Here is a 23,732-nt window from a genome sequence, read left to right as displayed (position 1 = left end):
ATGAAGACTAAATGCAATGTGGTATTTTGCACTGAATCCAGGATAAGGACATTAGTGAAAACACTGGTGAAATCAGAACAAAGTCCAGAGCTTAGTTAATAGTGATGTACCAATGTTAACCTCTCATTTTTGACAAATGTATCATAATTATTTAAGATATTCTCATCAGAGGAAACTGGGTAAACAGTATATGGGAACTCAGTACTATCTTTGCAACTTTTCTATAAATCTAAAATTACTCAAAAATAAAATTTTTAAAAAATCAGTAGCAGAAAATGAAGCAGAATAAAAGGAAAAACAGAAACTAGATACACAGAAAAAGTCTTGATGGTATTTGAGTTTCTGTTGTATTTGCCAGTCTTCTCCCAGGTTTGGTAACCTGGGCCAATAAATCTACCCTCCTTTCCTAAGCTAAATTCAGTTAGGTTTCTTTCACATGCCATTAAGTTTTCACTCTTCCACACTGTCACTACTGTTTTACCTCATCCTTCAAGATCTGGTTCCAGTGTCATCTTTCTGACACCATTTGCTGATGTCCCAACCCAGGGTTGGATTAGGAATCCCCTCTATGCCCACAATCCCATGTTTTCCTCTATCATTATACTTCGTGGTGCCAATGCGCAGATTTGTCTTCATAGCTCACTGTGAGCTCCTTAGTCCTATCTTAACTATGTATCTTAAGTATAAAGCTGACACATAATGGACACTTACATGTGTCTTCAACAAATGAAAAAAAGCAAAAAAATGCATTTAGGTTCTCTTATAGGAAAAACTCTAGCCCCATAAAACACCTGTCCCCTTCTCTAGCTATAGATTTCTCTCCTTCCCTGCAGTCAAGCCTCTTTGAAGAGTAGGCTGTACTCCAAGTCTTCAGTTCCTAACTGCTCACTCATTGTTTTACTGAGCGCCAACCAGTTTCCACCCTACCACTCCACCTACCCTGTTGTCACCAAGGTCAGCGGTGGCCTCCCTTTGGCCCACTCCAATGGATACCTTTCGGTCCTTAACTCCCTGGCCTCTTCTGTTTCATGTCAACCCTGATGATCACTCTCTCCGTTGTGGCTTCTTTGCTGGCCTTTCGCCTAGCGTCAGTGGCACCACTTGCCTCCCTTTATTTCTCCTCCCTCTCTGGCTACTCCTCATTTTTCTTTGAAGGCTGCTCCTTCTCTCCTCAACCTGGAGCTTCTCAGGGTTTGTTCTAGTCCCCCTTCTCTTCCCAAAATATACATGCTGTCCCTGAGCAATCTTTTTTTTTTTTTTTTGAGGAAGATTAGCCCTAAGCTAACTGCTGCCAATCCTCCTCTTTTTTCTGAGGAGGACTGGCCCTGAGCTAACATCTGTACCCATCTTCCTCTACTTTATACGTGCGACGCCTACCACAGCATGGCTTGCCAAGCAGTGTCATGTCCGCACCCAGGATCCGAACCAGCGAACCCTGGGCTGCCGAAGCAGAACATGTGCACTTAACCACTGCACCACTGGGCCGGCCCTGTCCCTGAGCAATCTTATTCACTCCTATAGCTTCACTTACCATTTGTCACATTTACCATATAAGGTAACCCAAACCTAAGGCAATTTCCAATGAGAAAAATCCAAAAACCTTTTTGACCAACCTGAAAATATATACCTTTAGAGATGAGCATGAAACAATCAAAAGTCTACTTCTATTAGTTAATGGTCTTTATTATACATATATTTAAATTAATACATCATATAAAATATTGATTTATAAATATTGTTTTCTTTCCATTCTCATAATTCACTAAACAACTTTATGCACACTCTTAACATTCATCCTCCAAAGCAGAGTCTTTCTCATTATTAGAGTCACTTTTTCAGCCATCTTACACATTTTCCAAAACAGATGACCTTCTTCTCTTCAGTCTAAGCAAAGAGTTTGGGAGAGGACACAGTGCAATTTGAATCCACATATGATGCAGTCATTGGAAAGTTTATCCCATTTGCATCACACTCGGGCAGTTGGTTTTTGGCATGCATCCTGCAAGAGTGTATTTGTGACCTCTAAAAATCACTTAATGTACTGCCTTTTTAAAATAATTTTTTAATTGTTAATTTCTTTACTGAAGTGTAACATTCATACAGAAGAAGGCAGAAATCATAGTATTAGGTTCAATGAATTGTCACAAAGTGTAACACCCATATAACTCAGGTCAAGAAATAGAACATTTCCAGCATCCCAGAAGCCCCTCCCAAGTACTACTGTATTACTTTTTAAAGCTATCTTTAAAAAGCATATTTAGAGACATCCAACACATGCAGTTGTGAGGTCATACTACAGGAATAGTTACCAAAGCTGTGTTAAATTTCTTTGACTATGGATTCTGTGGCAAGTGAACTATACAAGCATCCAAAATAGCATTGTTGAGGACATTTCAAGTTAATGGGTCTTGCCAAAACAGTGAAAATAGTTAGCATTTATTGAGCACTTACTATGTGCCAGGTACATGGTACTTTACATATATTAAATAATTTAATCCTTAGCCCCACTTTATAGATGAGAAAACTGAGGCAGAGATAGGTTAAGCAACATTCCAAAAGCCACACAGCTTGTAAATGGCAGACTCTGGACCCCAAGCCAAGCAGCCTAGTTCCAGAGTCCACAAGCTTAGTCACCATACCATACTGCCCTATCCAGTGGTTTGTTGTTCAAAATAAAGTAAATGAGAGCAAACCCTGTAATATGAGAGACTCTGTAAGGACTCAAATATCAGGTTACTCCCTCTTTCCTGAGGGATGATTTTGGAAAAACAAGAAAGCAAAAACCTCACTCTATATTCAAACTTATACGGTATTTGCAGATGACTCCCAAATATTTATGTCCATCCCAGACCACTCTTCTAGGCTGCAGACCTACCTACCCAACAGGCACTTCAAAGTCAGCAGCCCAAATGGAAAGTCATCATCTTTCTATATCAATCCCTTGAAAGCTGCTCTGGCTCCTTTTGTCCAGCACAGTGAAAGTCACCACCATCTACCCAGCTGCCCAAGCCAGAAACCTGGTGTTATCAAGGACTCAGCCTCTCCTTCACTTCTTTCAAAATCACACTTCCGCCTGATTTAACTGAAACTTTGTTCTCTCTCCCCAGAAGTTCGCGATTTCTTTGTACCATTTGTACACATCTCAAGTCCAGAATACCTTTGGACTCAAAGCCTACTCACAGTCGTAAGAAAAGACAAAAGAGGAGGGGTCAAAACTTTTTAATATTCTCCACCTGTCTGTTTTCACTTCTCTCCATTTTCTCTCCCCCACTGGCTCCTCAATTCCCACCTCCCTGCCCAGTCTCTTTCCTTTTCTGGGGAGTATACCCTGAATTAGACCACCATCCACAAATCTCTTCGTTCCAATACCCTCCAATCTCTAGCTTCAAATTTAGGATGAAAGTGGAAATGAGGGAAAGAGAACTAGGTGATGAGGAAGGGAAAAGGCAGAAAGAGCATGGGATAAACAGAAGTGACTAGGAGGAGGGGATGGAGAGAGTAAGCCGAAGAAGAGGATGGGGAAGAGGAGCACGGGGAAAAGACGGAAGACAGACGGGAATGGGGCAAAGGTGGGAGGAAAAGGGATGACGAGGAGGTGACAGACAAGTTGAGGAGAAAGAGGTGAGGAGGAGAGATGGGGAGAGTGGATGCGGCGACAGGGAAGGGAGAAGGGTTGGGAAAGGAGATGGGAGAATCTGATGTGCAGAAGAGGTTGGGGAGACAGGATCAAGGAGAAGGGGATGGAAAGAAAAGGATGGGAGAAGGGGTGAGAAGAGGGGATGGGGAGAAAGAGAGAGGAGAGGGAGAAAAAAGGGTTGGGAGGGAGAAGGGACGAGAGGGAGAAGAGGACAGTGAGGCAGAAAAGGTGACGACGGGGGAATAGAGAGTGGGAAAGAAGATGGACGAGGAGGACGAGAAGGAAAGGGCCGGAGGAGAGAGGATGTAGAGACGGGATGGGAAGAAGGGTCGGGGCGCAGGGACTGGGAGAAGAGAGGAGAACCGGGACGGCGGGTCGCTAGAGCTGGATCCGGCGCCGGGGACTTGGGCCGGGAAGTCGAGGGGCGGAGGGACGGCGGACGGGCGGTGGGGGCGCCGCGGCGAGAGCGTGGGGGCGGGGGCGGGGGCTCCGCGGGCGGAGGGGCGGGGGCTCGGGTTACCGCGCGGAGGGCGGGGGAGGGGAGGGGAGGGGAGGGGAGGGGTCGAGGGGCCGGGGCGGCGAATCTCGCATCCTCCGCGGGGAGGCTGTGGAGGAGGCGGCGCCCCGGCGGCGGTGACGGCGGCGGACGGACCGACCGACGGCCAGGGGCGCGCGGACCGACGGCCGGCTGCCTGGATCTGATCGCTGGCCCGGAGACGGCGGCGGCGGACGATGCGCGGCTCCAGGCCCCGCGCGGGCGGGCGCTGCCCGGGGGGCTGACCGCGGCCGGACGGCGCCCCAGGAACGGGCGAGGGAGCCCGCGCCGCGCGGAGGTCAGTGCCCGCGGCCGCCCGGCTCGTCCGGCCGCGCCTGCCGGGTCCGCCGGCCTCTCCCGGGCGGCGGCAGCGGCGGTGGAGCCGGGGGCTTTGTTCTGAGCCGGAGACAATGGGGGAGGGGGGGCCTGGGCCTGCGGGACGAGGGCGAGCGTGAACACGAGCGTGGGGGCAGGGCCTGGGGGTCTTTGTGTGCTTGTGTCATCGAGTCGGGTTGTGTGGCGGCGTGAGAGTGCCTGGGGTGCGGGGTGCGGGCAGGGCGTGTGTGTGTTACCCCGAGTGTGAGTGCATCGGATGAGTGTGAGTCAGTGCGTGTCACTGGGAGGTTGTGTTTCCGTGTGTATCTGTCTGGCCGTGTGTGTATGTGCGTGTCACTCCGAGAGTGTGTGGGTCAGAATGAGTGTGTGTCATGGTGAGCGAGTCCCTGTGAGGGAGTGTGTGTGTGTGAGGGAGTGTGTGTGTGTTTTGCCCGCCTCTGTGGGAGCCATGTGTCAGAATGTGGAGGATGGGTGTGTGACAGACAAACTGAGACAGAGACAAAGAAACTGCAGGGGGAGAAATAAAGAGAAGCAGAGGAGAGTCAGGGGAAGCCTGAAGTGGAGGTGGGTCACCTAGACTGCTGTTCTGAGTGTGTGCTCAGCATACCTAGTCAGAATCCTGTGTGGGGCTTGGAGAGAGGTCACTGTCGGCCTGGTCCCACGTGGAGGGGGTGGGGAGAAGGAGGTCTAGAAGCACAATGAACTCAGTGTGGCGTGGGCTGGGCCAGCAGCCACTGGGTCATAGGCCAGAAAAATATTGTTGCTTATGTCAACTTCTCCAATACCCACAGGGGACACAGTCATAGCCCTACTTAACCCACGGGGGACACAGTACCAGGCAACACACATGGACAAGAGACGCCTTCACAGCGATGACACACCCCCAGAAAGCACTGTCAGAGCCAACACACACCTTTAGAAGATGCTCTCAGGACAACACACACCCACGGCAGAAATGGTGCAGCCAACACACTCCTACAGGATCATTGTTGAGGCCAACACATACCATGGGGGACACTGTTACTGCTAGCATCTTTCCAGAGACACTGTCACAGCAATACACATCCATTGGAAACAATGTCACAGCCAACTCATCTAGGTTGTACTTCATTAGAGCTGCCTATACAAGCAGGTGTCCCTGAGACCTGACACTAACAGCAGGCTGTGTTGCAACTGCCCTTACCACATACCCACTTGTACAACCCATAGGAGATGCACTTTTAGGTGACATGCACACACCACAGGGTGAGCTGTCCCAACTGCTCAAGAAACTCCCATTAACTTAGGATGTTCACACCATTACTCCTTTTCATCCACAGACTTCCCAGGCTTACTCTCTTGTTCCCTGAAAACTTGGGGATGTGGATCAGTCTTCCCCTCACCCTGTATCCTGCCATGATTCTAAGGGTCCCTCCAACACCCCAGCCTTATATTTTCTTGAGCTCATTAGCTCCTGGTACCTTCTCCCCTCCCAGGACCACTCTGTAGTACTGGTCCATCTCTAAACTTCTAAACTCCTGCATTGCCCTCTCTGCCCACTGCTTCCTATGTCTTTCTAGTTGTCGGATGCCTTGGCTCCCATTTCACTTACTCTTCAACCTCATAATGACATCTTGCCCTTAACCTCTTTGCTTTCTCCTAATCTGCCCCTTCTGGCTTTGTGCTCTCCTTCCAGTTTATGCACCCAGAACCATCCTTCAACCACTCCTTGGCCACTCTTTGTTCCGTTGTTCCTGAGCTTCCCCATCCCGCAGTCTCAACCTTGCTGGAATGATTTCCCAACCACACCAAGTGATGCTTCTATAAATTTATGCTTCTATAAATTCCACCCTCAAGTGGGCCCTCTATAAATAAATAGATGAAATTTTTTCTATTTTCTTCACACCCCTTAACCTCACATCCCTCACCCCATTATTTTCAGTAGATTAATTAGTCAGTCTGCTGGTTCATTCACTCAGCAAACACATGTTAAGCACCGGCTCTGTGCCAGGCATTGTGGTAGGTGCTGGCATCACAAGGGTGAACAAAATGGACATGGTCCTTACTTTTATGGAGCTTACAGGCTTTAGGGTGAGTGCTATAACATGACAGCATATAGCATGAAGTCAGAAGCAGCCTTCTGGAGAAAGTGACATTTAAGCTTAAGCTTGATGGATAAGTAGGAAGTTGACCAAGCAAAGGAGAGGTGGAGGTGAGGTGGGGTGGGTGGAGAATATTCCAAGCCAAGGAAGCAGCATGGAAAAGCCCACATGCAAGAAAGTATTGTGTGTTTGACAGATAAAGCAATCCACTGAGCCTGGCACTAATACCATGATATGAAGAAAAGTGAGAGAGTCTAGGAGAGGTAGATAGAGGGTTAATTAGATCACCTAGTTCTGGTAGGTCATACCAAAAAATTTAACCCATGAGTAATGGAAAGTCACCAAATCATTTGAAGCTGTGGTGTGACATTATCAGATCTGTTTTAGAAGTACCACCCTGACAGCAGTGGAGAGACTGTAGAGAGGAGTCTGAAAAGAAGGAGGATGGGGCCGGCCCCATGGCCAAGTGGTTAAGTTCACGTGCTCTGCTTTGGCGGCTCAGGGTTTCCCCGGTTCGGATCCTGGGCACAGACATTGTACCACTCATTAAGCCATGCTGAGGTGGCGTCCCACATGCCACAACTAGAAGGACCCACAACTAAAAATATACAACTATGTACCAGGGGGCTTTGGGGAAAAAAAGGAAAAATAAAATCTTTTAAAAAAGAAGAAGGAGGATAGTTGGCTGTTGCAGAAACCCAGGAGGGGATAACACTGGCCTGAACTGGAGTAGTGGGAGTAGAAAGGGAGGAACTAGATCGTTTCAAGAGTTCTCTAGGCAGTGGGGTCAGCAAGGCTTAGTGACAGAATGGATGTGGAGGATGAGGAAGAGGGAGGAGGCAAGAATAGACAACCTGGCCTATTCACTCAAAGAAAATTGAGACCATCCGGTTTGAATTCTCTCAGCTTTCTGCCTCCTCCCTCAAATTTCATCTGCAACCTCCTCAATCTTTTCTCCTTCTGTCTTATAATAACGAAGAGGTGTGTCTTCTATGTAAGACCCCTCTTCCACCTGTGTTGTGGATCCCATCCCCTCCTTCTTCCATGGGGACCTCACTCAACTAATTATTCCATGTCTGTCCGTGTCTCTAGCTTCTCCATCTATACCCATTTCTCCTGCGAGCACATGAAGAGCCTCCAGTCTCTCCTATCTTCCTTAACCCTGTAATACCCGATTAGCTAAGAGACTGTATCACTTTGCTTCACTGACACATTTTGTGAAAGGATCTTCTGCATGGAGCTGTTCCCACTTCCTGCCCCTCCAATGTAACTGCTCTCCCTAAGAGAAAGTGACCTCTCACCTACCAGATCTAGGGACTCTTTCAAAAATCCTCAACTGCTTGACCTCTTGGTAAGGTCTGACATTGTTGGCCATTCTTTTGTCTTTGAATCATTCTTGTCTTATGGCTTCTGAGCCACCATTTTACTCTATCAACGATTAACAGCTCTCTTGTTATAGCTGTCAACAATTAAAGCTCTCATGTGCCAACCACGTTGCTAGTTGATGGGAATACGCACTATGATAGAAAACACTCTTCCTACCCTCAAGAAGTTTAAACCTCAGTAGAGGAGACAGGCAGATAAACAGATGATTACATTATGGTGGCATACATGCATCTCTCTCCCAGAGCTGCTCCTGACTGTTCCTTCTCAGTCTGCTTTGGGGGCTCTTTTGGGTGGCCCCTACTGTTACTGTTCCAAGGTTGCATATTATTCATCTTGGGGTTCTGGCTTGGACCTTCTTATCGTCTCACTGTATACATCCCCCCGGGTGATCCATCTCATTCATTTCCTGGGCTTTAATTATCATCTATATAGGCCGGTGACTCCCAAATATCTACCTCTTCCACACCTCTCTTCTGACCTGCAGACCTGCATATCTGCTTCCTACCTGATCTTTACTATATAGCTCACAAACCCCTTAACATGTCCAAACCTGAACTCATCATTCCTTCCTCCCCCACACCACCATCCTCACTTAGTTACCAAGCTGCAAACCCAGAAATTAACTGTAGCCACCCCCATCTCCACATGTCCTACAACCCAGAAAGTCATGGGAACCTGTTGGTTCTACTCCTTTCCAGGTCTCTGATATCCCATCCCATTTTCTCCATGACTTCAGTTACTGCCCTCACCTCACCATTTTTTCACATAAGTTACTACAAGAGCCACCTAACTTGTCTCCATAGACTTCTACTCTTCCCTCTTCCAATCCCTTCTTTTCATTGCAGCAAGAGAGATCTCCCTAAGGCGCAAATCCAGCCATGTCATTCCCTGCTCAGCATTCTTCAGTGTCTTTACATTGTCTTGGGTGAAATTTCTACTTTAATGAGGGTTGTGAGATCCTTCCTGATCTGACCCTCAGCCTCCCAGCCACATCGCCTGTCCCATCTCCCTAGCTTCCTCACATTGCGAGTTCCAGCCATATTAAATTCCTTGTAGTTCCCCAAAGACATTACATTCTTCCATGCTTCTGGCCCTTTGCATATACTGCTTTCTGCCCGAAAAGCCCTTCACTCCCTTCTTCTCCTGACTAACCCACTCCCATCCTCAGATTAGTCTCAAACCCTGCCTTTCCTGACTCCACCAGGCAGGCTTGGGATCCTCTTGTCTCACTGTTGTCATTGCCTCTTACCTGTTCTGTCTCTCTAACTGGGCTGGGCTACCTCCTTGATGGCAGTGTTGCATATTATCATCTTCATGTCTCCAGTGCCCCTCTACAGATGCTTGGCAATAAACAAATGAATGAATAAATGAGGCACCTCACAGCGTATCCCTCATCCTCATTCATTCTTCAGAGACTGACATCTGGTCTCAACTGCCCACACAATCGAGACATTTCCACCCATACCCACTTATCCCACTGGAGACATTTCCACTCCCCTCTCCCACAACTTATCCTTCCTCACCTTACACGCTCTCCTCCTTTCTTTCACCTGGGCTTCTCTTTTCCTGGATCCTCTTCCTCTCCCCTGTGTGCTTTATTTCTCTTTCATTTAGTTAGCAGATATTTAAGGAGCACCAGAAATTTGCAGATCCAAATCTACTGGGCCAGGTTCCTTTTGGAATTCTTGGAGATAGTGGAAGATGAGGAAGCTGTGACCTGCCATCAGGCCACAGGCACCACAGTGCCTCGCCATCCACTCCACTCTACCAGGCCACCTTCCCTGGAGGTGCCATATGCTGCTCCTTCCTCTAATGCTCCCTCACATACACCCGCTCTGGGCCCTCCAACTCCTGGCACCCTGGCCCCTGCTCCTCTTATCAGCTTCCCGGGTACTTGTGTTCTCTTCCTTTTCCCTCTCCTGCCTATCAGTGGTAACAGAAGCAAGACTGGACTCTCTGATGCCTGGGTACCTGCAAGCAAAAGCCCTTCCCAGGGGCTTATGTTGTTGGATCTCATGTTTGTCCTGGCTTCCCACTGCCTACTCCTTCCTTTAGCTCCAGTGTCCATGTTTCCTAGGTAACCCTCTGACTCCCAGGCATTTTCAACTGCTGCCACTTGGTAGGGCCTTCTCAGTTCCTGTGTCCCCTGGTGAGAGGACACCCCCCCGCCCCCCACAGTCCATCTGGAACCCCCAAGCCTGAGTCAGGATACCCCTCTGTGTTCTTAGCATACTAGAATGTCCTTGTTTATGTCTCTCTGTCTAAGCTGCTCCCTGGAAGGAGCTGTTATCTCTCAGAGCCTAGTTCACACCTCCCATACTGGAGGAGGGGAAAGAGAAAAGGAGGGGGGGGCTACACCTCACACCCTTCATCCACACCATTTGCCACCTGGGTGACTTTAGCTTCTCTGAGCTCCCCTTTCCTCAGGTGAAAATGGAGGTAACATTAAGAGAGCTGTTTTGAGGATTCAAAAGCAAACTATTAAGTGCTCAACTCTTAACTTAGTTAATTTTACTTCCAATATCTCAGTCCCTCTACTGTGCTCTCCTGCCCTTCGACCTCCCACTTCTGCAAACTTACTCTTTCCTCTCGATATCTCTGGGTTGCTACATCTCCAACTTCTCTGCTAGCTCCAGCCTCGCTGGCCTCCTCTGCAACCTGAACTCTGATTGTCATGGTCAGACCTTAGGACCAGGCCTTGCTGCCCGTCAACACCAGCCCAGCTCCCTCACTCTTCCCGGGTCTCCCTACCTGTGAAGACCACGAAGGCAGGACTCAATCTATCCTGGTCACTGCTCTATCTCTACTGCTTTGTGTGGTGTTTGGCACATGGTAGGTCTTCAATAGATATTTGTTGAATAAATCTATTAATGAATCATTTCACACTCTAGGCCTACCTCTCCCCATTTTTCTCTTTGTCCCCTGGAGACCTCCAAAGATCCTCTGGTTCCTCCCTCTGTCTCACCACCTGACCCCAGCCTGATCCTCTACATGGACTAGCAGTTGCCTCATCACTCATCTTCTCCTCTAACTCACCTTGTGCACACTGCTACAGTTATACTCCTAAAGCAGAACTTTGCTCATTCTCCCTCCCTGTTCTGTTACCTGGCAAGTTACATGACCCTTTATCAGCATATTCCAAGCCCTCCAGCAGAGAAGCAATATGGTGTAACAGCACTAGCTTTGGGATCTGTCAGAGCTGCATTCCAGATGTCTCTCTGCTACCCACTCTAAGCCTCAGTTTCCTCATCTGTGAAATAACACTTACCCCAGGGTTATTGTCTGTGTCTGGCACACAACAATAGCAGCTGATATTTACTGAGCCTTCACTGTGTGCCAGACACCATGCTAAGTTTTTTGTAGCATTTTTTCATTTATCCCTCATATCAACCATATAAAGTAGGCACTTTAGTACCCATATTACAGAAGAGGAAGCTAAAGCTTAGAAAGGTTAAACACCTTGCCCCAGTTACGCTATTAAGTAGCAGAGTCAGGATCTGAACTCAAGTCTGACTGACAGCAGAGCCTATCTTAACCACTGTAACAATAGCTCATGCTTGCCCACTTATAAAATGTTTACTGGGTACCAGACATTGTTCTAACTGCAAACACAGTGTAGGAAGTATCATTATTGTCCTTATTTTGTAAATGGGGAAATGGAAGCACTGAAAAATTAAATGGTTTGCCTAAGGTCACACAGCTAGTAAGTGTGAAGCTGGGCAAAAATCCAGTTGGTTTGGCCCCAGAGTCCTCGTCTTCACCACTGTCTTGTCCTGCCCGACTATGATATGTTGCCTCCCTATTCTAGGAGTGCAGTAAGTGTGCATTGATGAATGAATCTATGCTGACGTCTGGTCTGTGGCTAGTTGTTAGTTAATTTGTGTTCTCTCATTTCCCACTGCAGGAGGCTTGTACCCTTAGGACTCTCCTGAAATTATTCTCCCCAAGATCATTAGTAACTCCTTACTGCTAAAATCAGGTGCCCACTTCCCAGCCCCATCTTACTTGAACTCTCAGCAGCACTGGACACTACCGATGCCTCCTTCCTTGTTGAAATGGTTCCTCCTTTAACTTCTGTGATACTTCCTCCTTCTCCTTCTCCTCCAAGAAGAATAAAGGTCTCCTCAGTCTGCCCCTTAAATTGGACTGTTCTTCAGGGTTCCATCCTACACTCTCTTCTCACTTTACATGTTCCATCTGATGGGTCTCCACGCCCACGGCTTTCATTTACCCCTTGATTTGCCCAAATCCATATCTCCAACCCACGCCTCTCCCCTATGCTCCAGACTTGCAAATCCAACTGTGCCTGGGACATTTCCACATGGGGATCCCAACAGGCACCCGATAAATGGCTTCTCCTTTGTGGTAACTGAATGGCACCACTTTAATAACCAAGAAAGAACTGTGGGAGTCAGTCTAGAGCCCTTCCATTCCCTCACCCTTCCCAAAGAGTCACTGGCCAAGTCCTGTTGACTTCACCTCCTCACATCTTTCTTATCTGTGTCCCCTCAGTCCCACTCTACTGACTTGGGCTATTACAGACACCTCATACCTGTTCTCCCTCCTCCCGTAGGTTCTCTTCTTCAAGCTTCCATCGTCTTGCTAGGATTCTCTCCCCTCAGGTCCCCTGTAATTCCTTCTCTATATCTCTCCCTTCTCCCTGATTCCCAGGCAACATGGATTGCACAGTCCTGGGTTCAAATTGAAGCTGTATTAACTCAGGAAAGTTGTTTTACTTCAAGCCCCAATTTCTTCAATGGAAGGCGAGACACCTTCTTCACATTTTGTTAGGATGATTAAATGAGATACTGTCTGTGAATTTCCTGGCATAGGGCTCAGCACACCTTAAAAGCTCAGAAGATTGACTTTCCCTCCGCCTCCTCTGCTCACATTTGTCCCCAGCCTTCCCTGAGGTGCCTCCTGGGAACTAGTCCTTGAGAGGGACAGAGCCAAGCTCTGGCACTGCCCTGGCCACTGTCCCCTGGGGTTGTCCCAGGGAATCCAGGAAAGCCAGTTTGTCAGCCTTCTTCTCCCTCCTCCCTTCCTCATGCCTCCTGTCCTATCCTCCCACCTTCCTCCAGCTCCGGCTCCCACCTCTGTCTGCCTCCCCTCAACCTCTCCAGGCTTGCTGTTCCTGTCTCTGACTTACCTCTCTTTTCTGCATTAATTCCACTCCCTCTTTGCTTTGCCGGACATGTTGACATTCACTCTCCCTCAGTTTTGTTCCCTATCATCCCCCCTCCCAGAACTCTTGCCTCTCTTCCTTTCTCCTTTATGTCTAACCCTGTATCTCCACCTCCAGTTGTTCACTGTGGCTGTCCTTGTCTTCCTCCACTTCTGCTTCAATGTGCCTTTCATAGCCCCCTCCTCACCCTGTTGTCTTTCTGGTCGCTGCCCCTCCCTGGCCCTGGGACAGGAAGTTGAGGGAGGAGGCCTGGGCGGTGCCAGCTCCCCGGGTCTGCTTCCCCTTCTGTACCTCAGGCTACTCCTCTACTTCCTTCTGGAGCACCCCCTTCCCTTGTGGGCCCCCCCCCAGCCCACCTCTCTTTCCTCTCCTGTTCCCCGTGCTCCCAGGTCCTATGGACACACAGGCTGCGGGAGGGGGTAGGATTGACATCACATTTCAGGCCCCAATGAACAGTCTCGCCCCTCCCCCTCCTAATGAGAACCAGCTGTGGTTCCAGAGGCCCAGATGTGGGGCTAGAGGGGGAGAGCAGGATGGAGCCAGAGGACAGAGTAACAGGACCAGGACAGAGTGAGGGCATGTAGCAAGGCAGACCGGCTGGGAGAAGAGATGTGACAGTCCAGGGGTAAAAAGAAGACAGATCTGCGCAGGAGGCAGGACAGATTGGGGGGAGACAGATGAGCGGTTTAGGCCAGATCTGGGGGAAGGGATGGGACGGACTTGAAGAAGGAAAGAAACAGGAAGAGAGAAGAGGAGCAAGACTTGGGGAAGAGGCAGTGAGAAACACTGGACAGATGGGGGGAGATGGTGCTGAGAAGAGAGTTGGAGAGAGGATGAGACGGTCTCGGGAGAGAGTCTGGAGTTCGAGTTTGGAACTGGAAGCCTTGGAGCAGGAAGTGATGAGGCACAGTCCAGACAGAGGCCCCAGGGACCCAGAGGTCACAGCTGCAGCCGCAGAGCTGACCACGAGTGCCCCGGCAGCATGTGTGAGAGCACGCCTGTGTGTGGGTGGGTCTGTGCACGTGCCTGCCTGTGTGAGTCTCTGTATACGTGAAAGTGGGTCTGTCCGTGTGTGTGGGCTGTGTGTGTGTAACTGTGCCTTTGTTTGTATGGGGAGAGTGTCTGTGGGTGTGAATATGCCTGTCCATGGGAGGCCAGTGAGAAAATGTCTTTCTATGTGTATGCATGTGTCTGTATGTATACCTGAATGGGGGGCGGGGAGGTTCCATGTGAATGAATATGCCCATCTGTGTGTGTGAAAACATGCTGCTCTCTATCTGTGAGGAAAGGTATCTGTGTATGTGTGTTGGCTGTGGATGTGTTAAAGTTGCCTCTGTGCATGTGTGTATGAGTATGTGTTGAATATGCCTATCTGCTTGCGAGTCTGTGCCTGGCTGTGTGAGGTCTGTGACTTTGTGAGTATGCACCTTTGCGTGTCCACTGTGAGAGTGTATTGGGGAGTTTGCTTTGGACAGGGACCCAGGTTGGGTGATGAGGAGGGCACTGGGGTCTACACAGGTTGGGAGAAGGGGCATCTGCCTGGGCCTGAATCCCTTCTCTTCAAGACTGATCATTCACCTGAGCTTTTTTCTCATGCCATTCATACATCCTTTCATTCAGAAAATTTACTGATCATGTACTATATACCATCCTCCATGTTACACACAATAGTGAGTAAGATACATTCCTGGCCCTCAAACAGCTGATATTCTCTCTGGGTGGGGAGACAGAGAATTATAATACAGCATATAATAAGTACATTGACCCCACTGTCCATTATCTTCTCTTCCTCACAACCATAACTGCTTTCTGTCCACTGACTGATTAAATGAATAGGACCAACTCTTTTATTTTAAGTTTTTTTTAAAAGATTTTATTTTTCCTTTTTCTCCCCAGAGCCTCCCAGTACATAGTTGTGTATTTTTAGTTGTGGGTCCTTCTAGTTGTGGCATGTGGGATGCCGCCTCAGCATGGCCTGATGAGCAGTGCCATGTCCGCACCCAGGATTTGAACCGGCAAAACCCTGGGCCACCGAAGTGGAGCCCGCAAACTTAACGACTTGGCCATGGGGCCAGCCCTGAATAGGACCAACTCTTAACCCTTGATCTCTAACCCAGTCTCTAGGCCTAGATCCCTGACCAGGGCCCCTGGCCATCCTGTACACGCAGCCTCTCCCTTCTTTGAGTCAGGCCTGTGTTCACTCTGACTTTCTTCTTCTGAATTCCTCTGACCTATTATTCCATCTGGCAGCTCCACGGGTTCCTCAGACTTGAGACCCCGGGAGAGGGGCCGTAGTGCACACGTAGAACCCCAGAACTCTAAAGCCAAGATGAGGGGACCTATCAGGGATGGTGTTGGGAACTGATGAGACAGCATCCACCAAATGCCCAACTCTGAGCTTCTTGCTTCCATTGCCTCTAATTCCCACAAACCCCCATAAGGTAGGTATTACATAGCCATTGTACAGATTAGGAAAATAACAGTCAGACTGGGACTCAAACCCAACTCAAACTCCAGAGTCCCTGCTCCTTTTATTGCCTCACACAGGTAGGAAAGATGGGGGTTGGAAGTATAAGAGGGAAGTCAGACATTCTCCTCCCGTAGGAGGACAGGAAGTCCTAGAGCAGAGCAAATCTATAAAGACCTAAGGATACACTTCTATAGCCACACTTCTGACCGTGGTACCTCAGAGGCATGGGCTCACGTGTGTTTGTATATGTCGTCTGAGTTAGCATGTCTGTGGACGTTTCTCTCTGTGTCAGTATGTGAGTGCAGTGGTGTGGAATTATGAGGTTCTGACCATTCTTCAGCAGCGATTGCCTGCTAACGCTATACTTCTAATAAATGCTGGAGAATCAGAGACCAGGACTCTCAAGTTGCTGCCTTCCAGGCGCCTCCAGTTCAGCATCGGGGGCGGACACATGACTGTGCAGTTTATTGTCAGCGTGCACTAAAAGCAGTGGGAGCCCAGTAGAGGGTACAGTAGGCTTTGCAGAGGGGTGAGGGAGATGTCATAGAAGATTCCACACAAGACAGGACATTTGAACTGGATCTTGAAGTTTGAGTAGGAGATGGCCAGTTGGAGAAGACTTTTAGAAGATATCTCAGGTGCGAGAATAGTGTCTACAAGGGAAGGAGTTGGGGAGGGGCATGGTAATGGGTCGAGCATTGTAATGCAGAGTTGTGGAAAGGCAGGTAAAGGTGGGCACACCAGAGAGGTTGACAGGGCTCAGATCAGGAAGATATATTAAGGAGGTTGGACTTTATCTTGTGGGCCAGAAGTTCTATACCTACAGTCCATGAACTCCTTGCAGACACAAGTTTGTGTGTGTGTGTGTGTACCTGCATTTTTTTTTCCATAGAGGGGCAGCAGTTTTCTGCTGTCAGTAATGGCGAACCAGTGGAAGCCATTCATCAGGAGAGGTTTGGTGAGAGCTGTGTGGATAGCTCTGGCCAGGTGGAGATGGATCAGAGGGTCCAAGCCAGGAGGCAGGGGGACCAGTGAGGAGCTGTTGCAGGAATCAAAAGGAGAGATGACAGTGCTTGTACTGGGCCAGCAGCAGCGTGAAAAGAGGAAAGGGCAGACTTGAGACAAATCTAGTTGAGATGGTCAGGTTTTTATGACTAATTGGAAATCAGCCCAAAGAAAAGCAAGGATGCACAGAGAGCTTCTGGATTTCTGGCTTGGACACCTGAGGAGTGCTGGTGCTGTTCACAGGAAAGGAATGGATAAAGAAAATCAGCTTGAGTGAAGGTTGGGGATGTGTGTTAAGGACGTCCAGTATGTGGCTGGGCATGTGTCTCCTGAGCTCTCTGGAGCTGGAGCTGGAAGTTTGAAAGTCATCAGCAAGTAGACAACACATAAAAAATGATTGATACATTTGAACTCAAGGCATGGGAATGGATAAGTTTACCCAGGCAGAGTGTGGGGAGTGGGAAAAGACGAGGCCCAGGATTGAGTCCTGAAGAGCATCAATTTTTAAAGGATGGGCAGAGGAAGAAGAACTTGCAAAAGAGGTTGAGGAGTGGGCAGAGGTTGAGGAGTGGGCAGAGAAGTACAATGGAAGCAAGGGGTAGGGTGTCACCATGTGAAGCCAAGAGGAGTAGGCTTCAAGAAGCCAATGGTCAGTGATCCAGTGTTCCACAATGATCCAGCAAGAGGAAGATAAAAAAATGTCCGTTGGATGTGGAGCACAGAGATGATAGAAAGCTTAGTGAAAGCAATGTCACAGGAGGGAAAACCTCATTGCACAGAGGGAGGAGGGTGTGAGAAGTGAGAAATTGGGGGAAATGAACCAGCCTTTCAGAAAGGGCAAACCCTCCACTGACTCTGCTCTCACTTAGTCAATGTAGGCCTTCATGGGGCTTTAGGCTTCCTCCTTCTTGCACTTCAGCAGCATTTGAAACCCTGGCTTCCCTTAGACTCAGAAGCACCTCCCTCTCTTGTTTTCTTTCTCTCTCTTTCTGGCCAGTTAAGGACACCTTTGTCCAGCTGATGGTCCAGGCCAGAAAGTTGCCTGTCATTCTTGAGTTCTCCCACTCCCTCATCTTCTGCCTTCAAGCAGTCATCAAGCCCGGCCTATTCTACCTTCTAAACTTCCCACAGACCCATCCACGTTTCACCGTTTTCATTGCTAACACTCATCCAAGCAATCAAAGCAGTGCCATAAGTGTGTTATAAGGGTTGTCCTCAGATAACTGGCCCATCCACATACCAAAGGACAGCAGTAGTGATCTTCACAAAATGTAAGTCATATCATGGCATCCCTTAAAGTGCTTTCCTGGCTTCCATTTGCCCTTCCTTAGTCAATTCATTACCATGGCTTATGAGTCCCTGCCCCATTTCATGCCCTCTGCACCCAGCACTCTACACCTCACACACATTGTCCCCTACCCCCCAAACACTCTCAGCCCTTTCTTGACTGTAGACTCTAAGCCTTCCCACGTTCTGTTCCCTCTTCTGAAAGCTCTGCTCTCCTTTCTTTACCCGCTTTTCTGCTTCCTGTTGCCTAGCTAACACCTACTTATGAAGTAGATCCCGACCTGAATGTCACTTCCTCAGAGAACCTCTCCCTGACATCCGGCAGTCAGCCCTCTTCTCTGCCCTCACAGCTCCCTGTACTTCTCCTCACAGCCCTTACCACACTTGGAATTACTTGTCCAAGTCCTGGACTGTAAGCCTCGCAGAGCCAGGGACTCTTTCCTTTATTCACTGAGGTGTCCACATAGCAGGCTGTCAATCTCTTATTGAGAGGAGAAGGAAGTGGGGCTAAGGAAAAAATATCTATAAATAAAACAGGAGGGCCTTCAGCATATTTAAATGCAGATAGATGGCTCCAGCAGACAGGAAGAGTTGATGATTCAGATAAGATTACCAAGCACATGGTTATTGAGGTGAGTAGTAGTCCTGAGTGAGAAGAAAAATGAGAAAGGATTGTCTATATTTTAAAGTCTAGAGATAGAAGGAAGGGAATCTGAGGACATTCAGACCTGAACAATAGGAAGCAAAACCATCTGCTGAGAGAGGGGTGGTCGGGTAAGATCCGGACTCGCCAGGGAAAGACTGGAGTGGGTCCTGAGGAGTCCTGAAGCAGGACTTCCTAGGCCCGAGATGGGTGTGAGACAGCACAAGGGCCCTGCTAGGGGCCTGAGCATGCCTGAGTCTTGATGTGGCGTAGACCCCGGTCTCCCTGGACTGTTGCTCCCTCCCCTGTCATGTCCTTTTTTTTCTGCTTTTCTCCCAGGTCAGGAAGCTGAGCTGGAGCCAGGGCCCGAGTTGGACCAGATCCAAAGCCTGAGATCAGGCTGGGCCCAGAGCCTGGCCTGGAGCTGGAGCCCAAGCCAAAACTGGACTGCCCCTGTCATGCAGAAAGAGCTGGGCATCGCGCCTTCCTGCACTGGCATGCAGAGCCCCAGGCCTCTCTCGCTGCTACTGCTGCTGCTGCTGGGAGCCACGATGCCAGGCGCCTGGGGTCAGGCCGGGAGATTGGACCTACAGATTGATGAGGAGCAGCCGGCAGGTACACTGATTGGGGACATCAGTGCAGGACTTCCGGCAGGCACGGCAGCACCTCCCATGTACTTCATTTCTGCCCAGGAGGGCAGTGGCGTGGGCACAGACCTGGCCATTGATGAACACAGTGGGGTGGTCCGGACTGCTCGTGTCTTGGACCGTGAGCAGCGGGATCGCTATCGCTTCACTGCAGTCACTCCTGACGGTGCCACTGTGGAAGTTACCGTGCGAGTGGCTGACATCAATGACCATGCTCCAGCCTTTCCTCAGGCTCGGGCTGCCCTGCAGATACCTGAGCATACAGCTCTTGGCACCTGCTATCCACTGGAGCCTGCTCGTGATGCAGATGATGGCCGTCTAGGAACCCAGGGCTATGCACTATCTGGTGATGGGGCTGGAGAGACCTTCCAGCTGGAGACACGCCCTGGTCCAGATGGAGCCCCAGTGCCAGAGCTGGTAGTTACCGGGGAGCTGGACCGAGAGAACCGCTCACACTACATGCTGCAATTGGAGGCCTATGATGGTGGTTCACCCCCCCGGAGGGCCCAGGCCCTTCTGGACGTGACACTGCTGGACATCAATGACCATGCCCCAGCTTTCAATCAGAGCCGCTATCATGCTGTGGTGTCTGAGAGCCTGGCCCCAGGCAGTCCTGTCCTGCAGGTGTATGCATCTGATGCTGATGCTGGTGCCAATGGGGCTGTGACTTATGAGATCAACCGGAGGCAGAGTGAGGGTGATGGACCCTTCTCTATTGATGCACACACAGGGCTGCTGCGGTTGGAGCGGCCACTGGACTTTGAGCAGCGGCGGGTCCATGAACTGGTGGTGCAGGCACGGGACGGTGGGGCTCACCCTGAGCTGGGCTCAGCCTTTGTGACTGTGCACGTGCGAGATGCCAATGACAATCAGCCCTCCATGACTGTCATCTTCCTGAGTGCAGATGGCTCCCCCCGAGTGTCCGAGGCTGCCCCACCTGGCCAGCTCGTTGCTCGCATCTCTGTGTCAGACCCAGATGACGGAGACTTTGCCCATGTTAACGTGTCCCTGGAGGGTGGAGAGGGCCACTTTGCCCTAAGCACCCAGGACAGCGTCATCTACTTGGTGTGCGTAGCTCGGCGACTGGATCGGGAAGAGAGGGATGCCTATAACTTGCGGGTTACTGCCACAGATTCAGGCTCACCCCCACTGCGGGCTGAGGCTACCTTTGTGCTGCATGTCACTGATGTCAATGACAATGCTCCTGCCTTTGACCGCCAGCTCTACCGACCTGAGCCCCTGCCTGAGGTTGCACTGCCTGGCAGCTTTGTGGTGCGAGTGATGGCCCAGGATCCTGACCAGGGCACCAATGGTCAGGTCACCTATAGCCTGGCCCCTGGTGCCCATAATCGCTGGTTCTCCATTGACCCCACCTCAGGCATCATCACCACGGCTGCCTCACTGGACTATGAGTTGGAACCTCAGCCACAGCTGATTGTGGTGGCCACAGATGGGGGCTTGCCCCCTCTCGTTTCTTCTGCCACAGTTAGTGTGGCCCTGCAAGATGTCAACGATAATGAGCCCCAGTTCCAGAGGACTTTCTACAATGCTTCACTGCCTGAGGGCACCCAGCCTGGGACCTGCTTCCTGCAGGTGGGTAAGCTCTGCACACAGTGGGATGCTGTTGTGGGCAGGAGTGGATCAGAGGGTCACAGGGGACCTCACAGCAGGAACCAAGCCTTGCAAGTGCATATGTTTATAGTGACTTATGCCAGAGGATTTGGTCCCATCCTGTGAGCTCCAAAGTCTGTGCAGAGGGTGAGGGTTAATAAGAAGATGAGAAAGCAGGTTGCAAGAGCTAGGCCAGGTAATCTTGGCAGTTGAGGTAATTAAGATTGGATCTAGAGAAAAAGTATCTTGTGGTGTGAGGAAGTGAGAGAGACTCTGTAAAGTCTCAAAGCTGTTCTGTACACCCGTGTAGTTCCTGCTCCCCAAAGGAGATGCCAGCATTTACAGAGCCTTCCAAGCCTTTTCCAGTGCTGGGCTGTGCTGGAAGAATCCCCTATCCTTGCCCTTGGAGCTAAGCCTTGATGGGACACTTGGGCTCAGGCTCAAGGATGAGACATAACAAGAATTATCCAGTGAGAGCCCGACGTCCAGAGCAGGAAGCCCTCTCAGAGGAAGAGGCAGGAGCCCTGGACAGACTCTGGGTGCCACAGAGTGCCTGAAAGTCAGGCCTGGAGGAGATGGAGAGAGCATGAAACTGGAGAAGCAGGTGTCAAAGCCAGATTGCCGAAGTCTTTGGACGTCAAGCTGTTGGGGGTTAGGACTTTACTTGGAAGGTAAAGGAGGTCGCTGAACTTCTTTGAACCAGAAAAGGGCATGCTCTGATTGTTTTGGTTTAGTTTTTTTTTTAAAGACTCTATGTTTTGGGGAGCAGTTTTAGATTCACAGTAAAATGAGAGATTTCTCATATATCTCCTCCTGCACTCAGGCATAACCTCCCCCATTATCAACATCCCACACCAAAATGGCATATTTGTTACAATTAATGAACCTACACTGACACATCATTATCACCCAAAATCCATAGTTTACATTAGGATTCACTCTTGATTTTGTACATTCTATGGGCTTGGACAAATGTATAATGACACATATAATGTATATGTATAATGGACATATATAATGACCTTCATTATAGTATTATACAGAGTAGTTTCACTGCCCTAAAAATCCTTTGTGCTTCACCTATTCATCCCTCACTCTTCCCTACAGATTGTTTTTTTTTTAGGAAGCTAACTTGCTTTAAGGGCAAAGGATGGATTGGATCAGTGGGTAAGTGATACATTCAAGAGTTAACTTACCCACTGTAAGCCTGGCACTGTGCTGGACCCTGGAAACAAAGAAAGGAGACAGTCTTGTTCCCAGGCAGGTCCCAGTCTAGACAGGGAGACACACCAGTAACTAGTGCTCCATCAGGTGGCATATGAGGTGCTGTGGAAGCTCAGAGGAGGGGCCATTGAAGAACCAATGAGACTTTGCCAAATGGATAATATAAGTGTGTGAATGGAGACTCCAGGCCTACAGAAAGAGCTGCAGAACACTGTGATGTGTTCAGAGGGCTGCATTGTTCAGGTTGGCCTCAATTGTGTAAGAGAAAGAGTTGAAGAGAGATGTGACAAGATAGTAGACAGGGATCAGATTACAAGCTTTGACTTTATCTTAAAAATCATAGAGAACTGGGGCTGGCCCATTGGCACAGCAGTTAAGTTTGCACGTTCTGCTTCGGCAGCCCAGGGTTCACCCGTTCGGGTCCCATGTGTGGACCTACGCACCACATGTCAAGCCATGCTGTGGTAGGCGTCCTACATATAAAGTAGAGGAAGATGGGCATAGATGTTAGCTCAAGGCCAGTCTTCCTCAGCAAAAAAGAGGAGGATTGGTGGAAGATGTTAGCTCAGGGCTAATCTTCCTCAAAAAAGCAAAAAAATCATAGAGAACCAATGAGGGGCTCTAGACAAATCTGATATATCTTTTGGAAAGATTGCTTTGGCTGCACCCTGGAGTATGGATGCAGAAGAGGAGACTGGAGGCATGGTGGCCTCTTAAGAGATTAGTACTTGAAGTCTTTGTGTCTCAGAAGTCCACCAGACCCCTGAGTATCTTCTCAGGGGCTGCCTATTGGCCTAGACTTCCAGGCTGACCCCCTGTCTTCTGACCAGACTCTGAGTATTTGCCTGCATGCTGCTGTCTAGTTCCCACTCACTCTCCCATGTGTTTATTCTGCCTCTTGGCCCAGGACCAGTAGGCTATGGTTTCCAAACTTCTTCCTCCTCACTAGTGCCTGAAGTAAAAGTGCAACTCTCCAGGGGGTTTCCTGGAGTTTTTACTATTAGTAACCCTAGAGGAAGCAGGGATAAAAAAATGATCATTAGATGTTCATAACTGTTACAAGAAGTCTTAGTATTTAATTCATTCAGTATACATTTATCGAGCATCTACCATGTGCCTGTCATTGTATTAAGGGCACAGCATACAGTAATGAATGAGTCATCCCCTGCTACTTCACAGAGTTTATATTCCAGCAGAGAGATTCATCTGCAAAGAAACAGTTTACTGCAATAAGAAAACTCCCATGATGGGGATATATGTGAGGTTCAGATAGGCAGTATGAACGTTTTCCCAAAGGAACGGACAGAGAGCTGAGACTCAAAAGATGAGCAGGAGTTTATGAGGTGTTCAGACAGGAAGGGTTCCAAGCAGAGGTGACATGCCCAGAGGAGTGGGAGAGCCTGACTTGTCCAAGGGCGTACAAGTAGCTCACTATCTCTCTGCAGTTTAAGGAGTTAGATGGGAGAGTGGGAGATGAGACTGTGCAGGTAGGCCAGACGGTGAGGAGTCAAGCCAAGCCAAAGAGTTTGAGCATTTTTCTTTAGGGAGCATTGAAGATTTTTCAGTAGGAGAGATCATATTTGTTTTCTCAAAAGATGCTTTTGGTAGTCAGTGTAGAGCAGTGGTTGACAACTAGGGGAGATTTTGCCTCTGGAGGGGACATTTGGCAATGTCTAGAGACGGTT

The 23,732-nt window shown here is 49.2% G+C and overlaps 2 protein-coding genes across 26 annotated transcripts in view; one reads left to right on the top strand and one right to left on the bottom strand.

Annotated features, from left to right (window-relative positions):
• LOC123278917 (olfactory receptor 2AG2-like) overlaps positions 1–15,908 on the bottom strand; it is a 410,069-nt gene extending 394,161 nt beyond the window's left edge. For 6 of the 24 annotated variants that reach the window (XR_011495859.1, XR_011495851.1, XR_011495860.1 and 3 more), the window contains exons 1-2: positions 13,125–15,065; positions 11,981–12,076 (exon numbers count right to left, since the gene is read on the bottom strand). The gene's annotated coding sequence lies outside the window, so the exon portion shown is untranslated. Of the gene's footprint in view, positions 1–11,980 lie in introns of all 24 variants that reach the window. The other 18 variants (XR_011495849.1, XR_011495850.1, XR_006516668.2 and 15 more) reach the window with 9 other exon arrangements.
• DCHS1 (dachsous cadherin-related 1) overlaps positions 4,200–23,732 on the top strand; it is a 35,726-nt gene continuing 16,193 nt past the window's right edge. Inside the window, exons 1-2 of one of the 2 annotated variants that reach the window (XM_070490936.1) lie at positions 4,200–4,470; positions 18,905–20,805. In XM_070490936.1, coding sequence (XP_070347037.1) covers positions 19,024–20,805 — 1,782 coding nt within the window. In that variant the 5' untranslated portion in view covers positions 4,200–4,470; positions 18,905–19,023. Of the gene's footprint in view, positions 4,471–16,098; positions 16,269–18,904; positions 20,806–23,732 lie in introns of those variants that run through there. The other variant, XM_070490935.1, reaches the window with a different exon arrangement.

Source organism: Equus asinus, chromosome 20, assembly GCF_041296235.1.
Source record: "Equus asinus isolate D_3611 breed Donkey chromosome 20, EquAss-T2T_v2, whole genome shotgun sequence".
Classification (NCBI taxonomy): domain Eukaryota; kingdom Metazoa; phylum Chordata; class Mammalia; order Perissodactyla; family Equidae; genus Equus; species Equus asinus.
Note: the sequence above shows the minus strand (reverse complement) of the source record. Positions and strands in the feature narration are given on the sequence as shown.